The following is a 13,729-nucleotide window of genomic DNA, read 5'->3' on the forward strand; positions in this document are numbered from 1 at the left end:
AACGCCCTCTCCTGTTCGGTTATGCAATTTGCTTACAAGTGAATACGCCTGCATACATTGACTCTGTCGTGGAATCAGTGCGAAAATTGAGTTGATTAAAAAATAAAACGTATGGCCGACTAAATTGAGAAAATGCGGTGTGATTGCCAATCAAAATGTGTTAATTACAATTAAACGAAGCATGATCAAGTTTCTTCATGAAAGCTTAATGACGGAACTGAAAAAATTGAATTAAAAAATTTTGTGTTATTTCAGATATCTTCACCAGACTACCATATTGACAGATATTTTCACTAAAAATCTGAAAAAATTTTCGAAACGAATTTTTCACTAGAACTGATATTAATCCAGTAAGCAGTGTTTTTAATTCGTTGAGTATACTTCACTGATGTGAATCTATAAACATAACAATGTATGAAATCATATATTATATAATTAGAGCTGATAAGATATATATATATATATATATATATATATATATATATATATATATATATATATATATATATATATATATATATATATATATATATATATATATATATATATTATATAATTATACATATTTACATTACATAAATTCAAGCGAAATCGTTTTTTCTCGGGTTGAAATTCGTTCGAAAAAATTTGGGGTACTCAATGACGCGCGCCAAGTACGATAAAAAATTTTTTCCTTAATTTTTAAATTTTCAATAAATTTTTTTCAATTTTTTCAACATTATGACGGTTTCTTGGTATTTTTTTGTATTTAACTTTTTTTTGTATAGAATGAAAATTATTGTAACGAGTCTTATTTTTTTTGCAAAGTGCAGATGTTATTGAGATGAGTTTTATGAACGTGGACTTGGCGCAATTTTTTACAGTGAAACTGTTTTTGTTCGGATATAATGTAAAGGCGGGAATGCGCAAACTTTAAAATGAGAATTGGCGCTGCAGTAGATAAAACCACTATTATAAGAAATAATAATTCAGCGAGAAAATAAGCTAAGAGATGGCGTTATTTGGACTATATTAAATAAAAATATATGTAAATATAACTTGTAAATTAATTTGACTAAGAAATCTCATAAAAAAATAATGGGTGAAGTATAAAAATGAATATTATTACAAAAATAGATATAAAAAAAAAATTAAAGGATAACTTATAATTAATTGATGAATTATAAAAATTAGAAATTTTATTGAAAACTTATTGCCAGGATATATTTGTTGACAAACAGTAAAATGTAAATAATTAATTACAGTGTATACACTGTTATCAATAACACGCTTAAAATAATTTCTGCTCAATTTGTATCAATGAATTTCCAAGAAAATTATTATACGCCACAAATTTAATCTGATAATTAGTTAAAGAAAAAAAATTACCACGCATATATTATTGATAAACTAAAATAAAAGTTATTGATTACTGTGTAAAAACAGTAATTAAAAAAACGGGATAGGTCACAGACATAGTTGTTATCGATTATGTTCTCTGCAAGTCACTTCCAGCATCGAATTCGATTGAGTAACTGTTTAAAATGAAAAATTTGTTACCAAAATATGAAAAACAATGCTTAATTACTGTGTACACGCAGTTATTAATGAAATGCTCAAATAAAAAATGGATCAATAATGTTTAATGCGGAATAATTTATACAAACGATTGGATTAGATAATTCATTTTGAAAAAAATAATTGCAAAAAAATATTTACAAATCAACAGTAGCATTAAATTAATCAATTACTGTGTACAAACAATTATGAATAAAATCCCGAAAATATCTAAGTTTGTGTGTTCATTATTTCTTTTAGATGCTAGTTAATTTAAGACAAAAATTATTTCAGACGGGGAGTTTTCTATAGAAATTTTTACCATGAAATATTTACAACTCATCGGTTGGATTAAATTAATTGGTTACTGTGTAATAACAGTTATCAATAGAATGCTAAATGAAATGTTAATTTATTTTTTTTAAGCAAAATTAATTACGGCCAACAATTAAATCATATTATTCGTTGTAGAAAAAAATTTTCGTCATAAAATATGTACAAGTAAACAGTTCAATTAATTTAGGCAATTACTGTGTGCAAACAGTTATCAACAAAATGCTAAATAAGATATTAATTCATTTTTCTTTTTGCAAATCAACGAAGGCCAACAATTAGCTGATATCATTTGTTCTAGGTAAAAATTATTGTGACAAAAAATTTAAAACCTAGCAGGTCAAAAAACTCAGGCAATTACTGTGTACACCCAGTTGATGATTCGATCCCATAAGTATCTCATATTTTATATTTATTAATTATTTTGAATGCTAGTTAATATATGGTAACGATTTTCTTAGAGTATTGAGGTGTGAAGAAATTGTTGCCCCGAAATAGTCACAAGATATCAATTGAAGTAAATTTATTAATTACTGTGTACAAACAGTTATCAATAAAATGCTAAGTAGAATATTATTTAATTTTTGTTTATGCGAATTAATTAAGGCCAACAGTTAGCTGATATCATTTGTTCTAGGTAAAAATTATTGTGACAAAATATTTGAAACCTAGCAGATAAAAAAACTCAGGCAATTACTGTGTACACCCAGTTGATGATTCAATCCCATAAGTATCTAATATTTTATATTAATTAATTATTTTAAATGCTAGTTAAATTATGCTAACGATTCTATCGTAGAATTACATTGTGAAGAAATCGTTGCATTGAAATATTCACAAGACATCAGTTGAATTGAATTAATTAATTACTGTGTACAAACAGTTATCAATATAATGCTAAATAAGATATCAATTAATTTGTTAATTAATAATGAATAAGTTGTTGAAATCTTTTATTTTATGCATGTCCAATCATTTTTATTATCAATTAATTTTTTTTTTGTCTAGTATATAAAATATTAAATCTATCAAAGTAAAATAGATATCACTGTACATAAAATGTTATTTTCAAAGAAATAAAAATCAAATGTGTAATATGCCGATATTTTCTTTTCCTTCGCTGCTGTCTTTTTCAGATGTATCACTGTCACTATCCCTTTCACTGTTTATATCTTCGTCAGTTGAATCATCTAAGTAATCAGTCATATTGAGTACATAATTCTTTAAATTCTTGATTACATCAAAATTTTCGAGTTTATCGAGAATTTCTTGTAGTGTTATGCCCGTTATCATTCTCGCATCTAATTCTTTCCAAAACGAATGAATCTCTCGATTAGATTGTTCTGTTTTTTCTTTTGCCTCTCGAGTGCAATACGTTCCAATTTCTATTTGCGCCTTAATTCGTCGTGATTTTTCAAAAATTTTTTTTAGTCCATCTAAAATAGAATATGCGTTATTTTTCTGTATTCATTTAATAAAAATTACGCTATTTATATCAATTATGTTCGATACTTTCTGTTCACTGAATCATCATAACGTTGATAAAAATGTAACTTTAATATTATTTCAACACAACTACTTACTTATGAAAACGTTGGTATGTGAATGTGCCGCTGCTAACTTATTCATATCTCGATGAAAAGATTCCTGATGATTGTTGGTTCTGTCACTTAACATGCCATAAACCGAAAAGCTTTCAGGTTTCATTTTTAAAAGCCAATAACTTTCAAAATAAGAAAAAAATTTAATGAAAGCTTCCCCGTGTGTTTCTTCAATTTTTTTTTTTATTAGATTATATGTCTCCATTATCAATTGGGCAGGTAACAATGCCAGTAACTTAATTAGATGGAGAACTATAAAAATTTCAGGTACAATTTTTTTTTTTTTTTTTTGATATTAGCCCCAATTTTTTTGCCTTGCGAAACAGGGCCTGAAACATTAAAGATACATTTTTTTTTTTCTTTTAATTAATAAAATTAAAGCTTATTCATAAGTTGTTTATTGTAATACTGACTTGCGCAAAGTGAAAGTAATAGTGCCTTGGCATTATTTCAGGAAAATTACGTTCGATCGCATTGTGAAGGCCTTTCTCGAAATCTGACATGTAGGACTGTGGTTTGAACGTTGGAAATTCTTTTTTGATGTAGCTAAAGACGTTAGTATAGCATTCTTCTTCCTTATTACTCATCAAAATCATCATACATGGAATAGGCTAGACAATTCGATTATGAAATTAGTAAATGTTGCAAAAATTACAATGGGTGAAGAGATATCTCCACATTAAAGTTGATTCAGTAAGATGTGATGCTTTCTTGGAGAGATTGTAAATGGGGTTATAATGGGGTCTCCTACGGCTGGGAGGAGGGGGGGGTTATCATTATAAGGGTAATAAGTGCTCGAGATCATTTTCGTTAATCTGAAAAGAATTGGTTTTCTAGTCAATCCAATACTTTTCAATACGTTTTTCTTTATCTCAATACTTTTTTTTATTCAAGGGTATAATATTGGTTTTAGAAAAAATTATTGCTAGAAAATAGTTTTTGATAAATTAAGAAATGCAAGTTATTTAGTATTGCGTACGAAAAGTAATTAATTAAATACTTGAAATGTTAGGTATTTGATATTTATCAATTATATTCTGTACAAGTATCTTCTTGCATCAAATTTAATCGGATAAAAGTTCAATATAAAAATTTATTGTTACAAGTGAACTTAAAGTAGAATATTACTATATGAAATTGGGAGTATGTCATTAAAAAATGAAATATTAAAAGAATCATTAAAAGAGGAATAGTTTTTAAATTGCAGCCTTATTAAAATACCTTATCACAATGTGTCGATACATTTTTTATTTTAATCATCACAGTTAATAGTTGAACTGATGAGTCAATGAAATGAGGTGGGCAACGAAACGTAGCATCAACATGAATATCTATATGATCACGACTTACTGATTCCAGCAAATCATGATCATAGATAAACAAATTGGTAGCTGTTTCATTTTTTTTCGTCGTTACATTTTCTAGATGGATAGTTAATTCAAACTCTTTCTTATCACCATACTTCAATTGTCCATCAAGTTTCCCTGCAACAAGCGATCGCCAAAACCCGTGGAGAGTTCTGTCGTGCTTTGGCAAATGTACCAAATTAGGTTGCGATTTCGATCTTAAATACTTTATTGTCGATCGTTGTTTTGTGTATGGGTATAGCTCAGCAGCTGTGGTATCACTATAAAGAATTCACGTTGATTAAAGACAATTTGTGTACTTAGAATTAAAATATTGTTTAATCATTTTTAATTATAGAGTATCTTACTGACTTAGTGTTATGGCCTAAGATACTGATATAGTATATAACACACCTAGGGAAGTGAAGTAAGAAATGTCTCAGATCACATATAATTGTCGGCCGAGGCGAAACTGAGGTTGTCAAACATGTGATCTGAGATGTTTCTTACTTTACTTCCCTAGGTGTGTACTATAATATTTACATAAAAATAAAATACTATTGTTTAGCCACATAGTGAAAAATTATCTAAGTTTTTCAAGTTTTCCATGAATAATTTTCTTCATTTTTAATATTTGTGATAAATTAATAAAGAATATTAGCTAAGCGTAGAATAATTGGTTCTTTTTCTCTAAACACAAAATCTCGTAATAATCTTTATGATTGTAAATAATAGGTCGAATTAAAGTTATCAATTATTGTATACCCGAATCAATGAACGTCACTGCAGTCATCAAAAAAAAATCATTTCTCATTAAGAAAATAAAAAATTTTACTGTATACCGACAGTAGAATAAAATTAATTTTACTGTATAATGATAGTAAAAATAAAATCAATTTTACTGTGTAACGACAGTAAAAATAAAATTAATTCATAAAAATTATTCTTCCAGAAGAAAAAGTTTATTTTTGAGATCAAAACTCTTATAAAATGATTATACTTTGATTAAAAATGACATAACGGATGTTCTACTTACTTTGAAACGGCAGATTCATAAATTTGGCTAGGAGTTAAGAATGGAACGGAACTAAATTTCTTCAAATTATCAAGCATTCTGTCTTTAACTGGCAAATTTTCATTTCCCAAATGATTATGGCCCTTCTTTGATGTTTGAGTATACACGTGATTAATGAATGTTCCGCGAGCTGTACATCCTTTTTTTTCACGTACACATTTCACGTAACTGTTGAACAACATTCAAATTAATAAGACAAAACTTACCTACTTAAATTTTTTAGAAGAGTATAAAACATAGAGATTAAGTTGAGACAAATAAAGACTAAGTTTTATAATTTCGAATTACTTCACGACAACACCATCCTTTCGCTGGTAAGGTTTGCGGTCTCGATGATAAACAAAACCTTCCCAATGTCATTTCTCTCGATCTCCTTTTTTACTTGCCATCAATAATAAATATTCAAAAATTGATGACTTCGTTATAAAAATAAACAATCGTTCAAAAAAAATATTAATAACCAAAACAAACTCGTTATAACATTCAAGAAACCAGAAATAGCAAAGAAACATAAAACAGCCATCTTCGAATTGATCGGCAATTGTTTCAGCCGCTCAGATTGCGTATGTGGATTACTTTGGATACACAGTAAAAATTAATTTTTTTCCGCTTATTTCCTGAGATGAAATATTTGATGACTTAATTACTAACTAATATAAATATTATTTATACTAAATACTAAGTGTTATATTAATAACTTTACTACAATGTATTAAATACCTGGTTTCATTTTTAGCGGTATTTAAACACTTCTCGTTTTACCTTACCAATAGATCAATAGTAATGACGAATCAATTCATTTAGTAATAGATCTATTAATAAATCCTCGAGGATCAGATACGTAGATACATATAAAATAAACATAATATATAATATTGATGACTTCAAACTAGTTATTATTAATCTGTGAAATGACAATTATTTGTTACTGTGTACACCCAGTTACTAATAAAATCCCAAACAAAAATCAATATTTTATGGTGATTAATTATTATTAGTGCATATCACTTCACGTTGAATATTATAATATATAATATCGGTTTAAAAAACAAACCTATTGCTCTAAACTCGTTACTATGAATCTGTGAATTGACCATTGTTAATGACTGTAGACACCCAATTATTAATGAACTGCTAAAATTAAATACTGATTAATTAATTTCTATGCAAATCAATTTATGCCATAAATTATATCAGATAATTAGTTTTAGAAGAGATTATTGCCACGAAGTGTTTACAATTCATCAGTAAAATCAAATGAATCAATTACTGTGTACACCCAGTAATATTTAAAATGCGAAAAGTATTTGCTTTGATTACTCGTTTTTAGTGCAGATCAATTTTTACCCATAATTATAATAGATAATTGATTGTAGAAGAAGTTATCACTACGAAATGCTTAATTATAAACTGTTGAAGGCAAGTAATTCAGTACTATGTACATACAGTTATTAATGGAAAGATAAAATTATTCGATACTTCTTCATCATTAGATGTTTTCTATGCAATTCATTATTAGCATCAAGTTTAATTGGACAATGCTCGATAAAAAAAGGTATTCCTACGAAAAATTTTTTAATTATTCTGTTGTGTGATTTGTATGCAACCTTTTATTTGATTTACCCCTTATAATTTATAATTTGAATTTACTTTGGCGCCCGCAAGACATACATCAAATGTTATGGTTACCATTCTCGGTGTTTAAATATTCATGTGCATTGCCCTTAATGTAGTTCCCTCTAGCTTCTTTTCGCGTAACTTGTCGCGTACATGAGAACTTAGTGATAATTTACTTTGTTCGGCACTATTCTTACTTCATTTCGAGGTTCACGTATCTGCTTCGCTCTTTTGTTATTTAATATATTATATACGACGTAAAAGACAAAAATGGCATTGCCAAAGACTTTTCTTGAGTCATCTAAGTACTCTAGTTATGGTGAATTTTTCAGATCTTTAAAATATCATGAAATGATATCGGGCCATGAATATAACGTAAATACCTCAACATCATTAGCCACATGTAAAGTGCATGGCATTCACCCAAAGATGGAATATTATTATATTCGGTATGTTTGCAAATTTGGGCCCAAGTCATGGGGCATGACAAACAGTCAACTGTTATATTTGTCAGTAAGCACATGCTGGAAAAGGCTTGTTTATATATTTATTGACCCAATCGTTTGTAATTTTTGTTATAAATATTGTTGTGTTTATCAAATTATCAATTGGTAATTACAATGCTAATTATATTGAAACAGATCATGTACGTATGTATCTTCAATCTGAAGATAATTTAGATATGTTGAGAGCTTGATAAAGTCTTAAATGAAGACGAAACGTTGCAAATCAATAATTATTTGAATTGTTGAGCATTATTTATCCAATTTCCCGTGATCCTGATCATATTGTTAACATTTATTTTTGAAGTCTCTAAATTTCATTGTTTCTTCTTTCAGAGCAAAGATTACAACCAGGTGACTGATAAGTCAAAGAAGGGTCCCAGGCAACAGTTACGCGCGAGTAAAAGATCAAAAAAATAAAAAAAAAATAAGCGATTGAAAACAACAGACAATGAAGATCAGGTTGATGAAGACTCCCAAGGAACTAAACGATCTGCTGCGACTCATGAAGAGTCATCTGACGACCCGCTGCCTGAAGACAACACCACCCTGGCAGATAAACAGAATAAGGCTGCATATAGACACCAGGAGGCTGAAGACTGCCAAGAAAGTAGATCATCTGCTGGGACTGATGAAGGAGCAAGTGACGATCCACCGCCTGAAGTCAACAACACCTTGGCCGACAGTCAGAATAAGGCTGCATATGAATCAACTGAAACCAGCCCGCCCACTACTGCTGATGGAAAGCCTCCACTCGAGGGGAAGTTGAAAACCACGGACGAAAGAGAACAGGGGACTTATTGCCAAAAATCAAGCCTGTCCGCTGCTGGTGGTGAGCGAATATTAAACAAAGAGAAACCATCTAAAGTCCACGCCTGCAAAAAGGCTTCTATAGGAGTAACCGCGTCGGCCATCTCTAACTCTAATGCCGACAATGATCAAGGAACCCAGCAACCTAAATCCTCAAGAATCGGAAAACGGAAGCGAGGATCGAAGTTGACTCAACAAAAAAAACATAAACAAAGCAATGAAATATTGCAAGTTATGCAACATAAGCAAGCGTGAGAACATGCTTCCATGCTTAAAATGTTCAGATTTTTGTCACCAACATTGCTTTAAAAAATTACTTGGTGGAACACAGATTTGTAAGGATTGTCATGAATAAAAAATCTTTTTTTTTAAACTACTAAATATAAATCACTTCTTATAATTTTTAACGTAAATTAACCTACACAGAAAACAATTGATAAACGTAATGTAGTTAATACTTTTAGGGCTTCATCAATTACTAGGTGTACACAGTAATTAAATAATTACATTTTACTGATAAGTTATGAATAGTTCATGGTAACAATTTCTTCAGAACGTAATTCTCTGATATAATTGTTAATACAAAATAACTAGCATCTACAATAATTAAAAAATATAAAATATTAGATACTAATAGGAATGAATCATCAACTGGGTGTACACAGTAATTGCCTGAGTTAATTTAGTTGCTGACTTCTAAATATTTTGTGACAATAATTTTTACCTAGAACGAATGATATGAGCTAATTGTTGGCCTTAATTAATTCCCATTAACAAAAATTAATTAATATCTTATTTAGCATATTATTGATAACTGTTTGTACACAGTAATAAATTGATTTAATTCAACTGATGTCTTGTAAGTATTTCGATGCAACAATTTCTTCACAACGTTATTCTACGATAAAATCGTAAGCATCAATTAACTAGCATTTAAAATAATTGATAAATATAAAATAGTAAATACTAATGGGATTGAATCATCAACTGGGTGTATACAGTAATTACCTGAGTTTATTTAACTGCTGACTTTTGAATATTTTGTGGCAATTATTCTTCTCTAGAACATATAACATGGTTGAATTGATGGCTTTAATTAATTCGCATCAACAAAAATCAAATATCTTATTTAGCATTTTCTTCATAACTGTTTGTACACAGTAATTAATTCAACTTTTAAATATTTTATGATGAAAGTTTTTTCTAATACGAATAATATGATTGAATTGATAGCCTTCATTGATTTGCAAAACGAAAAATGAATTAATATATTATTCAGCATTTTGTTGATAACTGTTTGCACACAGTAATTGCCTAAATTAATTGAAATGTTCACTTGTACAAATTTTATGATGATAATTTTTTTCTACAACGAATAATGTGATAAAATTGGTGGCCTTAATTAATTTTGCTAAAAAAAAAACGAATCAATTAATATCTAATTAAGCACTTCATTGATAACTGTTTGTAAACAGTAATTAATTAATTCAATTCAACTGATGATTGAATCATCAACTGGGTGTACACAGTAATTGCCTGAGTTTATTTGACTGCTGACTTTTAAATATTTTGTGACAGTAATTTTTCTCTGAACACAGAATATGATTGAATTGTTGGCATTAATTAATTCCCATAAACAAAAATTAAATGATATTTTATTTAGCATATTATTGATAACTGTCTGTACACAGTAATTAATTAATTTAATTCGATTGATATCTTGTGACTATTTCATGGTAACGATTTCTTCACACCTCAATACTCTAAGAAAATCGTTACCAGATCTTAACTAGCATTTAAAATAATTAATAAATATAAAATATGAGATACTTACAAGATTGAATCATCGACTGGGTGTACACAGTAATTGCCTGAGTTTTTTTATCTGCTAAGTTTCAAATATTTTGTCACAATAATTTTTACCTAGAACAAATGATATCAGCTAACTGCTGGCCTTAATTAATTCGCATAAACAAAAATTAAATAATATTTTACTTAGCATTTTATTGATAACTGTCTGTACACAGTAATTAATAAATTTACTTCAATTGATATCTTGTGACTATTTCGGGGCAACAATTTCTTCACACCTCAATACTCTAAGAAAATCGTTACCATATATTAACTAGCATTCAAAATAATTAATAAATATAAAATATGAGATACTTATGGGATCGAATCATCAACTGGAGTACACAGTAATTGCCTGAGTTTTTTGACCTGCTAGGTTTTAAATTTTTTGTCACAATAATTTTTACCTGGAACAAATGATATCAGCTAATTGTTGGCCTTCATTGATTTGCAAAAAGAAAAATGAATTAATATCTTATTTAGCATTTTGTTGATAACTGTTTGCACACAGTAATTGCCTAAATTAATTGAACTGTTTACTTGTACATATTTTATGACGAAAATTTTTTTCTACAACGAATAATATGATTTAATTGTTGGCCGTAATTAATTTTGCTTAAAAAAAATAAATTAACATTTCATTTAGCATTCTATTGATAACTGTTATTACACAGTAACCAATTAATTTAATCCAACCGATGAGTTGTAAATATTTCATGGTAAAAATTTCTATAGAAAACTCCCCGTCTGAAATAATTTTTGTCTTAAATTAACTAGCATCTAAAAGAAATAATGAACACACAAAATTAGATATTTTCGGGATTTTATTCATAATTGTTTGTACACAGTAATTGATTAATTTAATGCTACTGTTGATTTGTAAATATTTTTTTGCAATTATTTTTTTCAAAATGAATTATCTAATCCAATCGTTTGTATAAAATATTCCGCATTAAACATTATTGATCCATTTTTTATTTGAGCATTTCATTAATAACTGCGTGTACACAGTAATTAAGCATTGTTTTTCATATTTTGGTAACAAATTTTTCATTTTAAACAGTTACTCAATCGAATTCGATGCTGGAAGTGACTTGCAGAGAACATAATCGATAACAACTATGTCTGTGACCTATTCCGTTTTTTTAATTACTGTTTTTACACAGTAATCAATAACTTTTATTTTAGTTTATCAATAATATATGCGTGGTAATTTTTTTTTTTCTTTAACTAATTATCAGATTAAATTTGTGGCGTATAATAATTTTCTTGGAAATTCATTGATACAAATTGAGCACAAATTATTTTAAGCGTGTTATTGATAACAGTGTATACACTGTAATTAATTATTTACATTTTACTGTTTGTCAACAAATATATCCTGGCAATAAGTTTTCAATAAAATTTCTAATTTTTATAATTCATCAATTAATTATAAGTTATCCTTTAATTTTTTTTTTTATATCTATTTTTGTAATAATATTCATTTTTATACTTCACCCATTATTTTTTTATGAGATTTCTTAGTCAAATTAATTTACAAGTTATATTTACATATATTTTTATTTAATATAGTCCAAATAACGCCATCTCTTAGCTTATTTTCTCGCTGAATTATTATTTCTTATAATAGTGGTTTTATCTACTGCAGCGCCAATTCTCATTTTAAAGTTTGCGCATTCCCGCCTTTACATTATATAGTTACTCCCTGTTTTACCTACTTTTTTTTTTCGGCGAAACTGTCCCGACCCACTTTGACCAAAACAAGTCGACAAATGTATACGATAGCTCTCAACAGCATAGTTTACAAACAAAATTAAAATGGCACCGGACACCTGGCTGACGTCACCCCGAAGCCGGAATTCAACAACACAATTGTTGAATTTCGGTATACAATTATTCTCGGACTTACATGCAATTGTAATTAGTTGTCCTTTTTTTTTTCTTTTAAACGTTAAAAAAAAATTTATATAAACAATTATAGCTTGTAACTCGGACAGGTAAGAAACCTATCCGATCTCGGTTTAATCGCGGGTCGCGGTGAAGTTACCCAGGTACATTAACAGACTGCGACCGCACTTACCCCGTTCAGTCGACGTCTCGGCACGGTGTGAAAGTCCAGGAAGCAGGTGTCGGCTGTGCTGACAGGCGGCAGAAGTTCTCGGCGATGGCGTCACAACGGAAGTTTTCGTTGTCGAAATGAAACTGACACAATGAAACTGACTTTCGGCGGGATCGACACTCAAAATTAATTAATTAAAGAAATTCACCACGTAAGCGGATGAAATTCCAATATAATCCGTCTTAGCTTGATTTTAGTGTAACAACAAAAATTTATCGGCGTTTCAATACTAGCTCGAACGGTATCCAGATCAGAATTGAATAATTTTTGTTTCGTTTTCCAGCAACATGTGGTTTTTCTCTAGCGCAGCTAAGAAGCTGCGCGTCCAATCAGCCGTTGTCGGATAAAATTCCATGCTCGATGGTTGGTCGATTCCCGCTTTACTTCTCCATCCGGCGTTCAGGTGGAGCCTCGGTGTGCTCCCGTTGCTTCAACGTCCTGTCATTCGTAGATTCCGATTCCGGGTTTCCCTCGTTGTCACTCCCAGATGTCTCCCTGGTCGTTGATGGTGAACTGAACTGCGGGTTCACCCGGTCGCCTCTGTGTGTGTGTGTGTGTGTGTGTGAGAGCATGTAAACCTCTTCTAACTTTTGAGCAGTTGAACAGATTTCATCGCGGTTGGTGCCATGCGAAAGAGCTTCGCCAAACTTAGATTTCCTGAAAATTTGAACCAATTCGGACTGATAGATTTTGAGAAATTTCGAGAAATTTAAAAAAAATTAGGAAAAAAAAATTTTTTAGAAGTGGTTTTTTCGAATAACTTTTAAACGGTTCATCCGTTCGATTTCAAAAACTAATCAGCTCTCAACCTTCAAAAACTACGTCGATCGCCGCCAATCCGATCAAAGTCGGTTCATTGGTTCGTGAGACATCGTGAACCAAAGAAAACCGAAAAAAGTGTTTTTTCGGAGTTACTCCGAAATTTCTGGTTTGAC

The 13,729-nt window shown here is 29.5% G+C and overlaps 1 protein-coding gene across 3 annotated transcripts; it reads right to left on the minus strand.

Moving 5' to 3' along the window:
* Positions 1–592: 592 nt before the first annotated feature.
* Positions 593–13,455, minus strand: LOC141525899 (uncharacterized). Of its 3 annotated transcripts, XM_074240596.1 has the most exons (8): positions 12,756–13,455; positions 10,817–11,079; positions 10,656–10,744; positions 5,853–6,059; positions 4,692–5,097; positions 3,884–4,081; positions 3,453–3,799; positions 593–3,305 (listed from the first exon to the last, which is right to left on the minus strand). In XM_074240596.1, exons 4-7 carry the CDS (start codon positions 5,927–5,929, stop codon positions 3,734–3,736), a joined length of 747 nt encoding a protein of 248 aa, XP_074096697.1. In that variant the 5' UTR covers positions 5,930–6,059; positions 10,656–10,744; positions 10,817–11,079; positions 12,756–13,455; the 3' UTR covers positions 593–3,305; positions 3,453–3,733. The 3 variants fall into 3 exon arrangements, with proteins under 3 accessions (XP_074096697.1, XP_074096696.1, XP_074096698.1); XM_074240595.1 differs by having other exon boundaries at positions 10,656–11,079; XM_074240597.1 differs by lacking the exons at positions 10,656–10,744; positions 10,817–11,079.
* Between the last annotated feature and the right edge of the window lie 274 nt (positions 13,456–13,729).

Source organism: Cotesia typhae, unplaced genomic scaffold, assembly GCF_013202065.1.
Source record: "Cotesia typhae breed Kobodo isofemale line unplaced genomic scaffold, CoteBio_Ctyphae contig_28, whole genome shotgun sequence".
Taxonomy (NCBI): Eukaryota; Metazoa; Arthropoda; class Insecta; order Hymenoptera; family Braconidae; genus Cotesia; species Cotesia typhae.